Source organism: Saimiri boliviensis, chromosome 7 (genome assembly GCF_048565385.1).
Source record: "Saimiri boliviensis isolate mSaiBol1 chromosome 7, mSaiBol1.pri, whole genome shotgun sequence".
Taxonomy (NCBI): Eukaryota; Metazoa; Chordata; class Mammalia; order Primates; family Cebidae; genus Saimiri; species Saimiri boliviensis.
In genome coordinates this window covers 114604997-114623981 of record NC_133455.1, presented here as the reverse complement: position 1 = coordinate 114623981, position 18985 = coordinate 114604997, and the positions used below count along the sequence as shown (strand labels likewise).

Here is an 18985-nt window from a genome sequence, read left to right as displayed (position 1 = left end):
AGGGATAAATTAAGCAAGATAACACATGTGAATACTTATGAAGTGTGGTGTGTTTTATAAACGAGTTATTGTTACTCAGTAAAAACATTTAAGTTGAAAGGTATTCTCTGGAAGATATAATGTCCTCTACAATTTACTAAAATCTCAACATAAATGAATCCATCAGGTTAGCTAATCAACAACTTTAAACGAGCACTATTAAATACTATAGATTTGCTAATTGGACATAAGACCACAGTTAGGCCAGGTGCAGTGGCTCATGCCTGTAATCCCAGCACTTTGAGAAACTGAGGCAGGTGGAGCACTTGAGGTCAGGAGCTCAAGACCACCCCGGCCAACATGACGAAACCCAATCTCTTCTAAAAAATACAAAAATGAGCCAGATGTGGTGACACTTGCCTGTAGTCCCAGCCACTTGGGAGGCTGAGGCAGGAGAATCACTTGAACCTAGGAGGTGAAAGTTGCGGTGAACCGAAATAGTGCCACTACACTCCAGCCTGGGTGACAGAACGAGACTCTATCTCAAAACAAAACAAAACAGAACAAAATACCACAGTTAGATGATGTAAGCCGAGTAACTGCCGCAAGACCAAGGGAAGGACACTGCCAAAGTGGAAAGGCTTGAATTAGATGACAGAATGTGGCATTCTGCCGAAGCAGAGAGCTGCTTTAGAGAGCACTTTGGTTTAGGTAAGCATTGCTTATCCAGAGAGGATAAGCAGCTGCAGGAATCTACAAGAAATAAACTTCATTTTAAAAAAAAAAAAAAAGGTGAGAACTTCTGCTTCAGATGCAGAAACGTAAGCTCAGATGTGCTACTTGACTGTATCTCTGAGCTGTTTTCCATACATTTATAGATATGCAAGCCTCTAAAGATGACTCACTCCAGTGAGACCCTGGGAGCTTTCTGGACAAATGTCTCATCCCACTAATCCTGCCTATGCTTTGGGTAGACTGTAGCTAGCATCACAATTCCTTATACTTGTAAACCTGCTGAAACTTATGAAGTTCTTTATAAACTATATGTCAACCTTATAGATATAACTATAGTATTTTATAGATGAGAACAGTGACTCTGAAGAGTTAGGTGATTCTCCAGGATAACACAGTCTATAAAGCAAAACCATAACTCAAACAGGTCTTTGGAATCTATGCCTTTGTTATTTTCCATATGCCAGAGCTTTCTAGAAGCAACATATATGGGTGTGTGTATGTGAGTATGCACGTATATAGTACTATACTTCCAGAGTAAAAGCCAAGTGAAAATCTAGAGATTTCTCCTATCAAAGAAGTTGGATATATATTCCCTTCTTTTCAATTGCAATATGTTAAGGATTGGTAACTTGAATCAAAAACAAACAAACAAAAAAGGTGAGTGCTAACCGTAGTGAAGTAAAACTTCTATTTTCTCCAAGAAAATTAAGAAGTATATTGAACCATATGTACTACTATCAACAAGAATTTTAAAGTGTATGTATTTCTTTGTGTTTGACAAAGCCCGGTTCAACTGGATGACTTTGATGCCTACATTAAGGATATGGCCAAAGACTCTGACTATAAATTTTCTCTACAGTTTGAGGTGAGTTGGTTAAAGTCTTTCTACCTTCTGCAATGGAAAGGGCCTGGGAATTGTGGGGTTTATGTTGGGGTCATGTTCTGCTCACTGGCAGTGCTTGTGATGTGTTTGCATAACAAGAAAGGGATTGGCCTCGGGGTGCTGATCTGCTGATTCAGAGCAAGGTTTGTCAACCTTTGCTTAATAGGCAAGACCTCAGGTGGCACAAATGAGGGGAAGCAGGGAATAGGAGCAGGTACTGAGGTGAGCAAACATAGATGGAGTAGAAGCCGTCATTGAAAACCAGGGAACTTGAGAGTGTAAGAAGAAAAATGCAAGCTGAGGCATGAAGCCTGAGACAGAATTTCCTTTTCAGGGGATTTGTAGTGTGTTTCTCCTGCTTCTTAGGCCACAGAAGGGGTGGAGAGTGAATGAAACTGACCCCCTTTGTGTCCTGGGCGCATAACATCCTGGAGCAGGGCTTTTCAAACTATAGGGCTCCTGGCATTCTACTTAATAAGTTTTGTGCAGTTTTATTTTCTTTCCTTGCACAAATTGGGGAAATAAATTTACACATGATTTCTGTTAAGAAAAAAATCGCCAACATCTCTTTTTTTCTAAAGGACACATATTTCTTTGGGCCTAAAACCATGTGTCAGAAAAGAGGGCAGTGAGTGAGTCTAATATCTCAGCAGTGTTGGGAAGATAATTAGTCCTCACTTTTTCTTCCCACATATTTTGTAGCTCATAACACAGTCTAAATGGCCTCTCATCCCTCAGGTTTCTATGGCATGCCTTGGGTGGTCAGCGATTCAGAGAAAAGGGAAAGATAAAGTGATTTTTCTAAATTCTGTAGTTTTTTTTATAAAGCCTTTTAAGTGCTCTTTTCTATTAAGGTAGCTGCTTTTTCTTCATTTTTAAAAATCATTTCTTCTTTCCATTTATCAGCCAAGGACAGCTTTAGTCTGCAAAAAGCATCAGTGATCCTGGTATGGATAGACTAATGGGGAATTTGAGGATGAGAAGAATCTCATACATTACAAATACAAAGACCCCTAACTACCACCTGTGTCCTGAAAAATTCCACACAGAGCCTGCTCAGTTAGCCATTGCATGCAGGTGCATAGGAAATTATAGATGCTACACCAAATGCTATATCTCAAAGAAATTCAATTTGAATTGGAAATGAATGATGAGGATGGCATTTCAGAAAGTATATCAAGAAAAGGAGGAATTTTTTCTAAGCAAACGAGGCAAAACTGAAAGAATAAATAGATGATTCTGACAATGGTGATAGAAATTATGGTATAGCTACACTTTTAACCTTATTAAAGCCACATTTTCTTTTGCTTTTTTTTTTTTTTTTTTTTTTTTTTTTCTGAGAGAGTCCCACTCTGTCACTCAGGCTGGAGTGCAATGGCACAATCTCAGCTCACTGCAACCTCTGACTCCCAGGTTCAGGCAATTCTCTTGCCTCAGCCTCCCAGGTAGCAGGGATTACAGGTACCCACCACCATGCCTGGCTGATTGTTTTGTATTTTTAGTAGAGACAGGGTTTCACCCTGTTGGCCAAGCTGGTCTTGAACGCCTGACCTCAGGTGATCTGCCTGCCTCAGCCTCCCAAAGTGCTGGGATTACAGGCGTGAGCCACCGCACGATGCCTAAAGCCACATTTTCTTAATCCCTTCGAGATGACATGCCCTTGGAGGCACAGCTAGGATCATTACTTCTGCTGGCAACTCACGGTTTATGTCTTGACACCCAAGTGTAACTGTTACTGTTTCTGAATTGCTTGACTATAAAAAATTCAAGAAGTCATTTTCTAGTAAACATATAACATATAACAAAAACATGGCTCAAACTAGTTTAGACTAAAGGAATGGGAGTTTAAAGGATACTAAGGTATCTCATACAATCAAAGAAAGGGTTCAGTAGCTAGACAGGAGGAGAGCAGGGAAGCAGCACAGCTTGAGGAATGACTGGAGCCAGGGACTAGAGCCCTGCAGGATCCTCCTCTATTTCTCATTTCTGCTTCTCTCTGTCTTGGCTTCACTTTGTTTCACCAGCCTCTTTTTTCGTAGTGAAAAGCAGCCAACAACAACCTTTGAGCACCACATCCTTTCGTTTCCATGGTTTCCAAAGGGAACGATTGTCTCTCTTCCTTGTTTGTAGTTACATTAACAGGGGAGGATTTTGATGGACAAGCCTGTGTCACGGTGCCCGTTCAAACCAACTGCAGCCAGAAAGGCAGAAGCACATCACCTCTAACTGGAACCATGTGGCTCAGTTAGCAAAACCTAAGAAAGGCATTATCTCCAATAAAAAGAGAGCATTGGGAGAACCAAATAATGGTGATTAGCATGCTCTCTTTAGATACTGCAAAAGTATGAAAAGCAAAATTATAAACTTTCTGTGCTAAATGTTCAATTTATAATATGCTGAGTGCTTTTATACATTCAATGGATAAATGAATACATTTAGCCTGACTTCATAGTGTAACCAGGTGACAGGAGCAGGGCTGCAGGGGTGTCCAAAGACTCTCTCTCTTCCCAGATCAGATGTGTTTTCCCAGGTCCTTGGGCCTCACTCACCCAAGAATGGGTAAAGGGCCCTGGTGACGAGCTCCTTCAAGTTAAGTATCGAACCCAGAGAGTTTTGCAGAAAGATGTATTAAGCAGAGAGAGGGAGAAAAAAAATAGAGAGAGAAAGTGAGAAAGCAAGCTCCCATGCTGTCGTGGGAGGGGATCCAGAGATGGAGTCTGCACAGGTAAAGAGAAGAAGAGAGAAGGCTCCCACATTGCCATGGGAGGGGATCCCAGAGAGGGAAATCCGTCTAGGAAAGGGAGTAGGGGGGATTTTAACCAGGGCATTACTCCCACCCCATTCAAATTTTCCTCCAGTGAGAGGAGTTCTATCAAATTTCCTCTGGGGTGATTGATCTTCGATTCTGATATTGGATTGGTTACCTGGTCCACAATCAAAGCCTCCTCCCTCGGAGCTTTTGGCAGGCTTTCTAAACAGAGGAAGCTCACCTGGGCTGTCTACCTAGCCCTGCAAGGAACTCTAGGCTCCCGGATGGGGAGGTGAATGGAGGCATGGTGCTGGGAAGTTCTTGCCTTTGAAACCACACCCCCTTGTGGACCCGGGAACAAAAGTTAACATAACCTCTCAACAGGATTCATAAGGGAGTTAGGAATGTACTATAAACTAGGAATCTAAAAACCTGAATTCTCGTTATAGTTTTGCTATTAACATTTTTTAAAACATGGTTTTTTTTTTTTCCTTAACCAACTGATACATAACAAGTTCGTGGGGGGGAGGGGGGGATGATGTATTAGCTACAGATCTTTTATATAGTGAACATGCTTATATATAAATTTGAATTTATCCAACTACTTTGTTGGAATAATCCCTTTGCATTGAAACTGCCAGGACAAAGTATATGCAAAATCTACATTTTGAGTAAATGTCCCATAAGTGGAGAATGTTTTCCCAGTGTTTGAATGTTCCCCACTTCCTAAAACTACACAGTGGATATCAACATTTGTAATCATTGGCAATGTAATATTACAAAGAGATTGCTTTCTCATCTGTTAATGTTAAGCTACATCATCTTCATAGAGCACTATTAGTCATTTGTGTTATTTTATTTTCCTTTCTTTCTTTTATTTTCATGTACCTTATAATCTTTATTTTGTTCCTGCTTTCTAGGAGCTGATTTATGATTAATGAGGTTAGCATTTTGTCAAGCACTGCAAATGAAATACTGGTTCTTTTTGCCATTTATTTTACACTGGGGTGCTATTTTGGATTTGTACAGAAGTTGTGAATTGAAAAATAATCATGTTCTGCTTTTTTTTTTTTAAGTACATTTTCCATCACCTTAGTTTCTTTATGTATAAAATGAGTAAATCGAAGTAGATCAATAGTTCTGAACTGGACAAATACCAGTCAGTCCCCAGAGGAAATTTGAAAATGTGTGGGAGTGTTTTTGGTTGTTATGATAGATTAGAAGGAGGGTACTAATAGTATTTTATGGAAGAGGGACAGGAGTGTTAAGTGTTCTTCAATGAGTGGGACAGTCCCACACAATGGAGAATTGTCCCGGGCCAAAAGTGTTTGATTGAGCAATATGGATTAAATATGGGATGAGGCTACAAGTAAGCTTGATAACCCATTTGAATTAGTCAGAGTTCTTAAGAGAAACCAGTGGGATGTTTATATAGAGCAAACAGGATGTATATAGAGAGATCTGTTTTAAGGTATTGGCTTATGAGGTAATGGCGACTGGTAAGTCTCCTGAAGGGCCAGGCTGGCAGGCTGGAGAACAAAGGAGAAGCTGAGGTTGCAGTTCTGAGTCTGCAGGCAGTGGTGAGGCAGAATTCCTCCCTCCTTGCAGGACCTGTCTCTTCTCTTCAGGCCTTCGACTGACTGGATGAGGCCCACCCACATTATGTAGCATAATCAACTTTTCTCAAACTCTGCTTACTTACATGTTAATCACATATGAGAAAGATACCTTCACAGCAGCAGACTGGTGTTTGACCAAGCAACTGGACCCTATAGCCTAGCCAAGCTGACGTACCAAATTAACCATTACACCATGATTTGAAGGTATTTCGTATTGTTCCTTATAATGATGCTCTCTTCTTATATTTCTATTCTTTGAACATTAGTGGTCATATATGTAATTAATTGGGTGTTAAGTCCTGACATTGTACACATGTTCTGGCTGGAAAATACAACTTCCTCTCTAGAGCTCTGTTTTAAGTCACAGGCTTAGACTGTATGTTTTGGACTAACATTTGCTCAAGCTATGGCCCACTGGGACAACTTACTTCCTTCGTCATTTGACAGCCTTCAGATATTACCAGTCCTCAGTCCCATCCTGACCCCTACATCCTCAGGGTCAGTGTCAGGGTCTCCTCATCGATTTTCATAGAAGCATTGTGCTCCCATGCCTGATTTCAGGGTGTATGTTGGACCTTTCACATGGCAGCCCTCAAATTTTCTTGAAATGTATGGATAGCTAATTGAGGCTTAATGAAAAAAATTTTCCTATCTCTAATGGGAATCCAAGAGGGTAAGAGATGGCTGAATCACCTTGGTCTAAATAATTCCAGCAACTGAACTTTTACTTGTTCTGTTTATATTAATGCCTAGTACTTGATGCTGACATTGAAACATTACATTCACATCGAGAAATTCCATCATTTATAAGCATTATCCAAATTGAAATTAATGTCTGGATATACATATATTACCAATACAGCTATAAATCATATATGAAGCTATATGAGTCACTAATTTGTGTTTACTGAATAAATTTCTTTTTTACTCTGAATTTAATTTCATATCTACTAGACAGATTGATTATCCTTAATTATCCTTCTGATGAAAATATACACCTTTCCTTAAAAAGGCTTGGGACCCAGGGATTAAAACAAGTTCCTTATTTTTAACATTTCACATTGGAAATATTTTTGAAGAACCAGACTTTCTAGCTGAAATGTGAGAGCCTAGAAGACATTTCACATATTGCTCATTCTGTTATTGATTTCTGTGCTTGGTGTTGGGTCAGGGTACTAGTAAAGGTCCTCACCATCTCTGTTCAGGAATGTGGCTGCAAAGAGCAAAACAAGACTACAAAACTGGCCATGCAGTTCACAAGAGGGGACCTTTGATTTCCGATAGTAGCTTTTACTTGCTATTGATGGAACCTCTTCTGTCAGCACCACTGGTAATATTGTTTCTCCTCACCTTTTCCAACCCTACAGACAAGTAATCTAGTGATCTAGTTCATCCGACTCTAATGTCCAATCTATCCCAAAGCAAACACCGAAAGCAAACCGTCACCTGCTGACATTGTTACAAACCCTACGACCAGAATACAGCTTGTGCTCTCCTCAGAAGATGATGTCGCAGGTTATGGGCTCAGTATCTGTGGTCCCCCAAAATGTCTATGTTAAATCCCTAACCCCCAGTGCGATGGTATTTGCTAAGTAATTAGGATTAGATGAGCTCATGTGGGTGGGATTATTGCAGGACTTTTCCTTAGTTCAGCTAAAGATGACGCCCTTGTCTGGCCCATGGCCATGAAAATTCAGGTTCACAGGCAGTTTGAAGGATGAGTAAAACAGGGTTTTATTAGGTGAAAAGGAAGAAAAAGGGGGAAAAAGGACTCTAACTAGGCTGGAGTCCCTGCTAGAGCACTTTCTGCAGCAACTTGAACCTCAGGTTCCTCACAGGAAGAGGAGGGGCCAGGCCCCTCCCCGCTGCAAACATGGTGCACTTCCTGAGGCTCCACCTCATTGGTCAGGCTGCTTGGAGTTTCTCCAAGGACCCTTTCCCACCTGAGTGTCTCAGGATTCGCAAAGACGAGATGCCTATGAATGAAATCTACTTTGTTGGCATCTTGATCTTGTACTTCCCAGCCTCCAGAAGTGTGAGGCATAAATTTCTACTGTTTAAACCATCACTCTGTGATGTTTTGTTATGGCAGCCCAAGCCAACTAATATGATTTATATGCTTGGGCTTTGCTTTCCAAGACCTGTATGCTTCAAACACAGCCAACAAAACATAGGCTGCTATTGGGTATGGGTGACTGTGTTAGTTCCTATGGTTGCCATAACAAATTACTGCAGTTGTCGTGGTTTGAAACAACAGAAATTTATTCTTACAATTGCAGGGCCAGAATTCCAAAATCAAGGTGCCAGCAGGGCCATACTCCCTCTGAAGGCTCTAGGGAAGAATCTTTCTTTGCCTCTTCCAGCTTCTGTTGGCTGCAGCGGTTCCTTGTCTTGCAGCTGCATAATTCTAGTCTGTCTCCATCTTTACATGCCTTTTCCTCTTCCACAGGATGATCACCTCTCCTGTTCTTTAACTTAATTACATCTGCAAAGATTCTTTCTCTAAATTAGATCACATTCACAGGTTCTAGGGATCAGGATGCAGACGTCTCTTTTTGGGGATCACCATTCAACCCACTATAGATGACTGTGTAGCCTGGAAAAAACAGTGATAAATTATATTTAGAAACAAAACTGGCAAAAGAAAATTCAAAGATGAATTATGTGAGTTTCAGGTCCATCACTCCATACTTTGTCTTCATAAAGACTTCAGCCAATGGGAATTTCCATATTGTTGGAAAAAAAATAACTTCAAAGCTACTGAACTGGAAACTTAATATTTTATTTTCCACTTAGTGACAAGCTAAATGATAAAGGCTGCAAAGCAGTTCCCACTTTGCTGCAATTCAGCTTTGGCAACTTCCACTTACGGTGTTCAGCCAATTAAACCTCTCTTATCAACTTAGAGTATTTACAGCAGGGAGGCAACACACAATTAACGTTCTATCTGTTAGTCAACTGCCACATGTGCTCAAATGTTCAGCTTCAATCTGTTTCCACAGTTCCTTTTGTATCTGAGGCCTTTTCTCATGGCTCATCAGTCTGTCTCCAAAGCAAGGGAATTGGGGGAAGAGTTGTTGGTCTCCTGGCATAAATGGCAAAGGAAGAAGTAATTATGGAGCCAGGCAAAGCAAAATAATCATCACAAACATATTTCACAATGAAATATTTAACAATGAATAATTTAACTCAACAAATACTGATACAGCACTATCGATAGTGCTGTATCAGTATTTGTTGAGTTAAATTATTCCATAGTTACTATAAATAAGGAAGGTATGGAGAAATTGCTAACCTTATAGGTAATTACACTGATGTTAAACAGTTGAACTACCCTTCCAAGACCATACAGTTTACAAGTGGCACACCAAAATAAGTGAGATTATTTTCAAAAAATATCTATGCAGGCGTTTTTCTAAAAGAGGTAGATTTCTAAAATACTTTAAGCAATGGATGCATCATTTAAATAAGCCCATAGCTACCAAAAGGAACTAACCTAAACATTACACTGATTTAGTTGAAATTTGCCAAAAATAAGTTGTTTCTTACAAGAAACGTAGTCCACCTTTGAATACCCTTTTAAATGGAACACACGGTATTAAGTAACAATGGCAAGCTTCTGCCGAAATATATTTGGCAAGTGTCTAAGATGGAAAAAACCTAATCTTGTGAGTTGAAACTCAAACGTAACATCATTTGTATATAAGACTGACATCAACTTAGTCCAAAGAACTTGAGATATTGTGATCTGGAAAAGCCAACAGTGATGAGGAACCAAAGAAAGAGAGATATCTGGGCAATTTTTATAGGTTCATCCATGTTGGCTGTAGTCAGGCAACCCAATGCCATTAAGCACAAGATAAGTTGCCACCAAGGATCTTCTACTTAAAAGCATCAGAAGACCCAATAACTTGATTAATAGAGAATGTGCTTTGCAAAGAGCACTTGAATAAAGACACAAAGGGCATGAAAGAAATATCCCTATAATAATCCTAGAACATGCTCAAATGTCTCCAACTCTCTTCAACAGTATTTAAAGACTCTAAAATTTTTCTCACAGGGAAGTATTCCTCCAGCTTATGATTCCTTGAAGTAATAATTGGGAGAAATTATGAAGCGGAAAACTTGTGCTCAATAGTAACATTCTATAAATGTAAATAAAATTTATAACAAATGATTTCTGCCTCACTTAATAGTCTTATAGAAAGATGCACACTCTATGGGTAGTCCCACTTATAGATGGTTATATACACTGTTTACTAACATTCTTCTAAAAAATATACAGGAATATAACTAGATCAACTGTATTGGTACAACTCCAGTGAACACCATTCACCTAGACCACAATGTGAATAATGCCTCCAGGAAATACAGGTGGCCTGACCACAATCCCCTTGTTTCCTATTAAGACACATATCATAGCAACATAGAAATCCCCTTTTTCCCATAACATACCATTTTTGAATTGTGATAGTTATTTACAAAAAATTTCCTCTCAGTGCACTTTCTGAAATTAGGTTTATAAGAGTCCCAATACATGCAGGCAGACATTTGGATGTTCTTTCTCACTGAAGGATTTTTCATAACAACTACTGATCCATCTTTGTTTTCTTGGTTTTTGAGATTTCATTATCAGACATTTAGTGACTGTTAATCCTATACTTTGTAACATGGAGACTGTCCCCTACTCATTCCTCATTCTTTTTTACTACTTTCTCTAAGGCTCATTGCCTACAAGAAAAAACAAAAACAAAAACAAAAACAAAAACAAAAAGCCTAGATTTCTTCAGAGAATATGAGCTATTTATACACTTTGCATAAACTTGTTACCTTATTCCTCCAAAAATCTGAAAAGCATTTTTATTTTCAAATTTCTCCTACCCTGAGTGTTATACATATGGAGAGGTGTTCTTACTTCTCCAAATGACCACTAAGTTATCCAAGGTATTTATGTGTTGTATTAGATCGCTATTACTACAATAATGCTGTAGAAGAAACAACCTCTGCCAGGCACGGTGGCTCACGCCAGCAATTCAAGCACTTTGGGAGGCCAAGGCAGGTGGATGATGGGGCCAGGAGATCCAGACCAGCTTGGCCAACATGATGAAACTTCATCTTTACTAAAAATGCAAAAATTAGCCAGGCATGGCAGCATGCACCTGTAGTCCCCACTACTCAGGAGGCTGAGGCAAAAGAATGGCTTAAATCTGGGAGACGGAGGCTGCAATGAGCTGAGATCACGCCACCGCACTCCAGCCTGCGCGACAGAGTGAGACTCCATCTCAAAAATAATAAAAAAAGAAACAACCTCAAAATCTCTGTGGTCTACAGTAACATTTAATTTTCTCTCCCATAGGTCTGTGAAACAGCAGGGGCAGTTCCTCTTCAGACTGTGGGTCAGAGTCAGGTCTCCTCATTCTGGGACTAGCAGCTTCACCTGGGCATGTCCGTTTCATGACAGGTGGCAGATACACAGGGCAAACCAAACAAGCAAGTGCATTGAAAGCTTCTGAGTGGACTTGTTTTCTGTCTAAGATCATTGGCCAAAATAAGTTGACAATAGTGGGATGGAGAAGTACACTCCACCTCAAAAGGGAGCTACTGCAATGTCAAATAGCAAAGGCCTTGTGAGCAGGAAATGAGTGTGAACAATAATCCAATTCATACTACATGGAAATCTCAAACCCATTCTCTGTCTTTTACAGGAGTTGAAATTGATTGGACTGGATATCCCACACTTTGCTGCAGATCTTCCACTGAATCGATGTAAAAACCGTTACACAAACATCCTACCATGTAAGATAGTCAATTGTGCCAATCCTACTCATGTCTTTTAAGGGTTGAAAGTCTGTTATTGCAGATTAACCAATTTCTGACCACACCCAGTTGTGGTCCAGATCTCAAGGCCATCTCTGAGATTGCATTGATCTCACTTTGATGTCTTTGGATCTTATCATATGGAGAAGGATTTAATTATTGCGCTTTTAAATGAATTCCATCTGAACAAAAAGGCTGACCATTTGGCCCTTTAGAGATTAAAGGGCCATAGTCAAATTGGCTCTTGGATAATGTATACTCTCATAAAATATTTTCAGCCAATTCATTGATAACAGAAAGAGGTAAATTGAAAGGCAATGCAATGTATTGAAATGCCTTCTCTAACTTCTGACAAATTATATAGTTGCTTAGCATTTTGTAAAAAAAAAAAAAAAGAAAAAAAAGAAAAGCAACATTCAGGAAGAAAAGGTAATGTAAAGTACTTACAAGACTATTAAAATATATGCCAGTATAGGTTTCACTTTTCTCTCTGCTACACTCATAGGAGCTGGGCACAAGTGGAAAAGTGAAAAGAGGAAGGCTGAAAAAGCTCTAGAAAGAGAAGTCTCCTCTTGTTATGGTGTCTTGATGAAATCAGATATAGATGAAATTAGAGAATATAATTCTCTGTAAGCCCTGGTTGCTGAAACTGCCGTTAGTAACTTGAAACCAATGTTATCCAGTAGCAACTACACAGTTCAGAAATTACTTCTTTCATTTAATGTCCACCTACAAAAGAAATCCATGCGTCTTCTCTTCTCTAGGTCTCCCCAAAGTAGTGAACTCTCTGTATATCTCTAGGTGAAATGAAAATTGTGCGTTTAGGCTACATACTATAGCTGTCCAATCAATCTCACAGATATTTTAGTTCCTGTGAATATTCTGCATGACCCCTGAACAATCCTGGAAATAATTTTTTCAAGAGCAAGACAGCTAGTTGTGAAAAAAAAAATAGTGGTTGAAAGATACTCGCTTATTTATTTAAACAACAAACTAAGGTTAAAGAACGGCTAAAATATCAGGCTAAAAATTATTACTCTTGTCACTGACCGATTTAACTTAATATTGGGTAGAGAAGGCCAAAATAATTCTTTTTTCCATCCTGAATTTTAATATTTTTTTCTCCTTATTCTCTACAGATGACTTCAGCCGCGTGAGATTAATCTCCATGAACGAAGAGGAAGGTGCAGACTACATCAATGCCAACTATATTCCTGTAAGTAGAAAAAATTCAGGCATCCCAATGCTAACCCAGCCACAGAAAGACTGCAGGGCTATATGGACATGTCAAACAGTTCAAAAGAAAGCAGCCATTCCCAACCCAGCAATCGAGTTCTAAAAGGTTTGCATTACTCCATTTCATAATAAAGAACAGGGGGAGAAAAAAGGTCCATAGATTAGTAATGTTCCTATTTCTTTATAAAGGACCAGTGAAAGGGAAAGTAGAAAGGCTAAAGATCACCTTTCTTGTGTTTAAATTTCAGTTTCAGCAACCAAATTCAAAGGGTTCCACCCAAGCACCTGCACTTTTAAAATATAAAGATAGTCATTACTGTCATAAAAAGGTGTGGATATGATTTTTATAGTCTTCCGAAGAACAGTGCTTAAAATCACACAGACTAATTACGGTCAGTTACTCCGATAGCCTCTTTGATGAAAAAGGGAGAAAACGTTACATAAGCGTGTGATCCTTTGCCAATTTTTATCGCCAGTAAATTTTCAGTTTTTTCCCATAGGTGTGGAGCAGCATTTGGTGTCGACAGTGGCCAGTTAGGTGATAATTTTCTCACTTATCTTTCAGGGATACAACTCACCCCAGGAGTATATTGCCACCCAGGGGCCGCTGCCTGAAACCAGAAATGACTTCTGGAAGATGGTCCTGCAACAAAAGTCTCAGATTATTGTCATGCTCACTCAGTGTAATGAGAAAAGGAGGGTATGTACTTCCTGAAGCTGTTCCTGCTTAGCAGCAAAACCTGCCCCAGCCACTGCCATTGATGACGTGCTTGCTGTTTTCAGTCAAATGAAACATAGAGACAAATCGCTAAATTTAAAACATTTTATTCGGGAAGCAAGACTTACAATTTGGGGGCAAACACAGACCCAGTGGTCTTTGCAATGTCCAGAGAAAAAAGAGAAGGTTGGAAGTCTTCTAAAAAGGATAAACATTGCACATTGTTTTGCAGGAGAGTTCATTAGCATTAGTAAAGTTTTGGGGAGCTGGCGAGCTCTGATTGGTGAGTGATGGCAGTGGGTAAAACTCGTCTCAGAGTCGGAGCAGGTTGCTTCAGCTGCTATTAGATGACACTGATTTCAAGTTACTAACGGCAGTTCAGCAACCAGAGCTTACAGAGAATTATATTCCTGGAGCAAAGCTATGCGTTCTGAGTGCTTTTCTTTTTGAGACGGAGTCTTGCTTTGTCACCCAGGCTGGAGTGCAGTGGTGGGATCTCGGCTCACTGCAACCTCCACTTCCCAGATTCAAGCGATTCTCCTGCCTCAGCCTCCCAAGTAGCTGGGGCGTTCTGAGTACTTTATCCCCTGACCCCTCAACTCTGTTTCAGTTAGGTATGATAAGAATGACCCAAGTCATGTGATAAGAATTCACACTATGTAGCAAAACTGATTGTATTTGCTTTATGTTTCATCTTTGCAACAGCCCTATCTAATTTTTCAGAGGTCAATACCTTTGTGTTCCCTAAGTGAGCTCAGATTTAATTTCTTCCCTAGTCTGTTTTTAAAAAAATTGTTTTGCCCTTGCTCCAGGTGAAGTGTGACCATTACTGGCCATTCACAGAAGAACCTATAGCTTATGGAGACATCACCGTGGAGATGATTTCAGAGGAAGAGCGGGACGACTGGGCCTGTAGACACTTCCGGATCAACTATGTAAGTCACCAGGCAGAGAGCGGTGCTGTCCCTATACTGACACCAACACCACTGCCCGGCAGGTGCTGGGAGCCCCACCCAAGGAACACTTTGGCCTTTACAATGCTGCTTTCTTCAGGAGGAAAAATCCACTCTCAGTGTTATTGTTTCCCATTTCATCAGTGATGGTGTGGATGATATGGTTGGTCTGGAGAGCCTGAGAAGATACAGTAAAAAGTGCACTAGTTCTTCTTGAATTAGCTCAGGATCACAGGAGACTGTTAATCATTGCCTATCAGGGATCACTGAGGACAGAAGTGTTCTCATTACTTATATTAATCACATATGAGTATAATTAGGGTCTATAAGGCATACTTACATTTTAAATTAAATGATTAAACCAGGATTTAGTAGTTTGGGTTTTTTTTTTTTTCCTTATTTTGTTCTGGTTTGGTTTTCATTATTTGGAAGGCACTTCTAGGTCTTATTAATCATAATTCCCTATTTCTCTTGAAAGGCTATTGATTTCTGATTGATAACATGTCCAGAAAAGCCCGTTTTTCTCACAAGGCCTGCCACCTTTCTGCTGACAGGTCTCTGAGCAAACCCTGAATATTTCCATGCCAGGCTAACATCAACCAAAGTCATGCCATTGACTTCAGCCTATAGAATATAGAGGAGTTTTTACGAATAAGAGTCTTCTCCACTTGACCGTGCTCCCTATGAAGACAAAATTGAATAGGAAAATTCTCATTGACATGTTCTTCCCTGCTTAGAAACAATCCTTTCTAATAGTTAAGGGGATAGGAAACTGCAGCCTATGGACCAAATTTTCCCACTGTCTGTTGGATAAAGCCCATGAGCTAAGAATGGTTTTGATATTTTTTAATGGTTGAAAAAAATCAACTGAGCACTGTGGTTCATGCCTGCAATCCCAGCACTTTGAGAGGCTGAGGCAAACGGATCACTTTAGGCCAGGATTTCAGGACCAGCCTAAGCAATGCAGGGAGACCCCATCTGTACTAAAAATAGAAAAATTAGCTGGCGTGGTGGCACACACCTGTAGTCCCAGCTGCTCAAAAGGCTGAGGTGAGAGAATCGCTTGAGCCCAGTGGATGGCAGTTGCTGTGAGCTGAGATTGTGCCACTACACTTCAGCCTGGGAAAGAAGAGCAAGACTCTGTCTCAAAAAAAAAAAAAAAAAGAAAAAGAAAAATAGTATGAAATACCATATAAAAATACTATGAAATACTATATGTATCTAGTACACCCTATTTTGTACTATTTATATGAAATACTATATGTAAATTATGTGAAATTCAAATTTCAATGTCCATATATAACATTTTATTAGAACACAGACTGTATTTGTTAAGGAATAGTCTATAATTGCTTTTGTGCTACATCAAGCTTGAGTAGTTGCAAACAAAACTACATGATTTGAAAAAAACTCAAATATTTACTAAGTGTCCTTTTGCAGAAAATGTTTGCTGACCCTTAAAATAAGCCATGGAAACAAAGATTGCCCATATTAATACAACATAAGAACTTGATACTACCTATTTATTGATATGTGCAAGAGATAAATCAATCCTTTTTTTTTTTTTTTTTTTTTTTTTTTGGAGATGGAGGAGATGGAGTCTTGCTCTATTGCCCAGGCTGGAGTGTGCAGTGGTGCAATCTCAGTTCTGCCTCCCAGGTTGAAGCAATTCTCTTGCCTCAGCCTCCCAGGTAGCTAGGATTACAGGCACCTACCACCACGCCTGGCTAATTTTTGTATTTTTAGTAGAGACAGGGTTTCGCCATCTTGGCCAGGCTGATCTGGAACTCCTGACCTCATGATCCTCCTGCCTCCCAAAGTGCTGGGATCACAGGTGTGAGCCACTGCACCCAGGCGATAAATCACTTCTTAACCATTGTTAACTGCCACTTGTTAACTGGCAGTTAACAATGTCTTTTATTACCAAGAGAATTTAGGCAAATCCCTGTATGGCTCTAACAGACTATGTTTCATGTTGTTTGAGTCATTTGAAATTCACACTGCTTCCATGTTAAGCACACGTTTCTTTTTTTTTTTTTTCTTTTTCTTTTTTTTTTTTTTTTTTTTTTTGAGATGGAGTTTCGCTCTTGTTACCCAGGCTGGAGTGCAATGGCGCGATCTCGGCTCACCGCAACCTCCGCCTCCTGAGTTCAGGCAATTCTCCTGTCTCAGCCTCCTGAGTAGCTGGGATTACAGGCACACGCCACCACGCCCAGCTAATTTTTTGTATTTTTAGTAGAGACGGGGTTTCACTATGTTGACCAGGATGGTCTCGATCTCTTGACCTCGTGATCCACCCGCCTCAGCCTCCCAAAGTGCTGGGATTACAGGCTTGAGCCACCGCGCCCGGCTTAAGCACACGTTTCTACTCAAATGCAGAGTTTCAGTTTAAGTGTCACCTTTTTTGTGGAGTCTTCTCTGGGCTTGGACACTGTTAGCACTCTTCTTTGCTGGGGCAGAATCTCAAGTAAACTGCTCCGTTACAGCACACCATAGATAGTTACAATTCTCACTCCTCATTTCTGCCTCCCCAATATACTGTGTTTCAGAAGCAACTGCTCTATCCTTGTTGAATAAATAAATCAATGAATGATCTCAAAATTAATAAGGCGCTCGTAAAGCATCAACAGACTTTCCATCAGAGAAAATATTTGTCAACTCGAATACCATTTGAACTCTGCTTTCGTTCTTAGCTATTTCCATTGAGAAGCCAGCACAAATTGCTAAGCAAATATAGTACAAATCTGTCCCTAGGTTTGCATGTAGGAGAGAAAATTTCAGAGCACAAAGTAGGGTCTGTTCCACTGCCTGTTCTCTTGACAAGGAAGAGTCACGTAGATTACTGCATGGTCAGTACTACGCTTCTTGTCCTTCGTCTTAAATGATGACCTATCTTTCAATGACAATCATGTGAAGGATTTGGAAACTAAGAATAAAACATTGAACAGTTACAAGCATCTGGTACCAGAGTGCCCCCTTTTGGCCATAAGCTTACTGAAGCTAAATGTTAAGCCCCTAAAATGAAAGCTCAGTTGCCCGAAGAAACACTGTGCTGTGCTAATTAACACATTTTACAGTTAGTTTCATTTTTTGTTTATACCCTTCTTTATCCATTCCATATTGATATACAGAAGCTTTCCAATTACAAAAAGATGAAATTACATAAATAAGGAAATCAAGGTAAGAGAAATTTGGGAATAGCTAAGTAAAACCAGAAAAGTTGTCTCATTTAATAAGAAAGAAGAAAAATGACCATAACACACAACTTGTCACTTTCTACTACTTGAAACTTGGCATGGACTGTGTGAGAGCTGGAGAGTAAAGATCATCAGAAACATTTTTGTTGCCAGGAACTTTGTGCCTTGCTATTCAGCTCACGGGGCTGACCACGGTTCTAGGACCCCTGCCTTGTAGCTGTGGTGCAACTAACTAAAATTTAATGATTTCCTGACTTTAAATCACCTTGCACTTTTTAGCTCAATACATTTTCACTTCAACCATACTAGAATATATATATTCCATACTATAATATATATATATATATATATTCCATACTAGAATATATATATTCTAGTATGGTTGAAGTGAAAGTGTATTGGGCTAAAAATACACACACACACACACACACACACACACACACACACATACACAGACATATATATATTGGCTAAAATGTACACGACTTATACAAATTATGATCAGCGTTTGAACAGGGCGAGCATTTTCCTGAACTTTCCTGGCAACCAAAGTTATCTGGTGGCTCATGATGTTGAGTAAGTAAATTACTTTGTGCAATTCATTATGCCCAAGATACTTTCTCAACATACTTCCTGAAGACAGCACTGAGGGTAGCCAGTGTCTTTGTAGACTTCATGTTCTCTGTGTCTAAGCCAGAGCCCTTGAGCAAAGCATGAGAGGCACTGCACACTGCTGGGGATATATTAGGTGCCAAGGGTACTATGGGTGTAGGGGAGGTGACAACTTATGTATATTTAAGCAAATCTTAAATATTTCTTTATACATTTTATTTATACATTGTCTTTATACATTGATTTTCTGCCCAAGACCACTGACTCTTCGAAACTCGTTTCTCTTTTAATACCTGAACTTAAAGTTTAGCTCAAAACTGACAGAGAGGCCAAGTCTCCCTCCTTCCCAATTATGATATAGTATTCCATCCTCTGAGTGAATTCTAGGCTCTTGGCCAATTTGAGGAATGAGAGATGAATCAGACCTTTATGAAGCCTGGGTTTGGGATATGTCTGACAGTCGATAACAAGTGGAGAATATATCATT

At 39.7% G+C, this 18985-nt stretch overlaps 1 protein-coding gene across 2 annotated transcripts in view; it reads left to right on the top strand.

Annotated features, from left to right (window-relative positions):
• The window catches only part of PTPRO (protein tyrosine phosphatase receptor type O), a 270735-nt gene that overhangs the window by 234566 nt on the left and 17184 nt on the right, over window positions 1-18985 (top strand). For both annotated transcript variants that reach the window (XM_003934569.3, XM_003934568.3), the window contains 5 exons: window positions 1498-1579; window positions 11671-11761; window positions 12922-12998; window positions 13584-13718; window positions 14549-14671. In XM_003934569.3, coding sequence (XP_003934618.1) covers window positions 1498-1579; window positions 11671-11761; window positions 12922-12998; window positions 13584-13718; window positions 14549-14671 — 508 coding nt within the window. The remainder of the gene's footprint in view (window positions 1-1497; window positions 1580-11670; window positions 11762-12921; window positions 12999-13583; window positions 13719-14548; window positions 14672-18985) is intronic.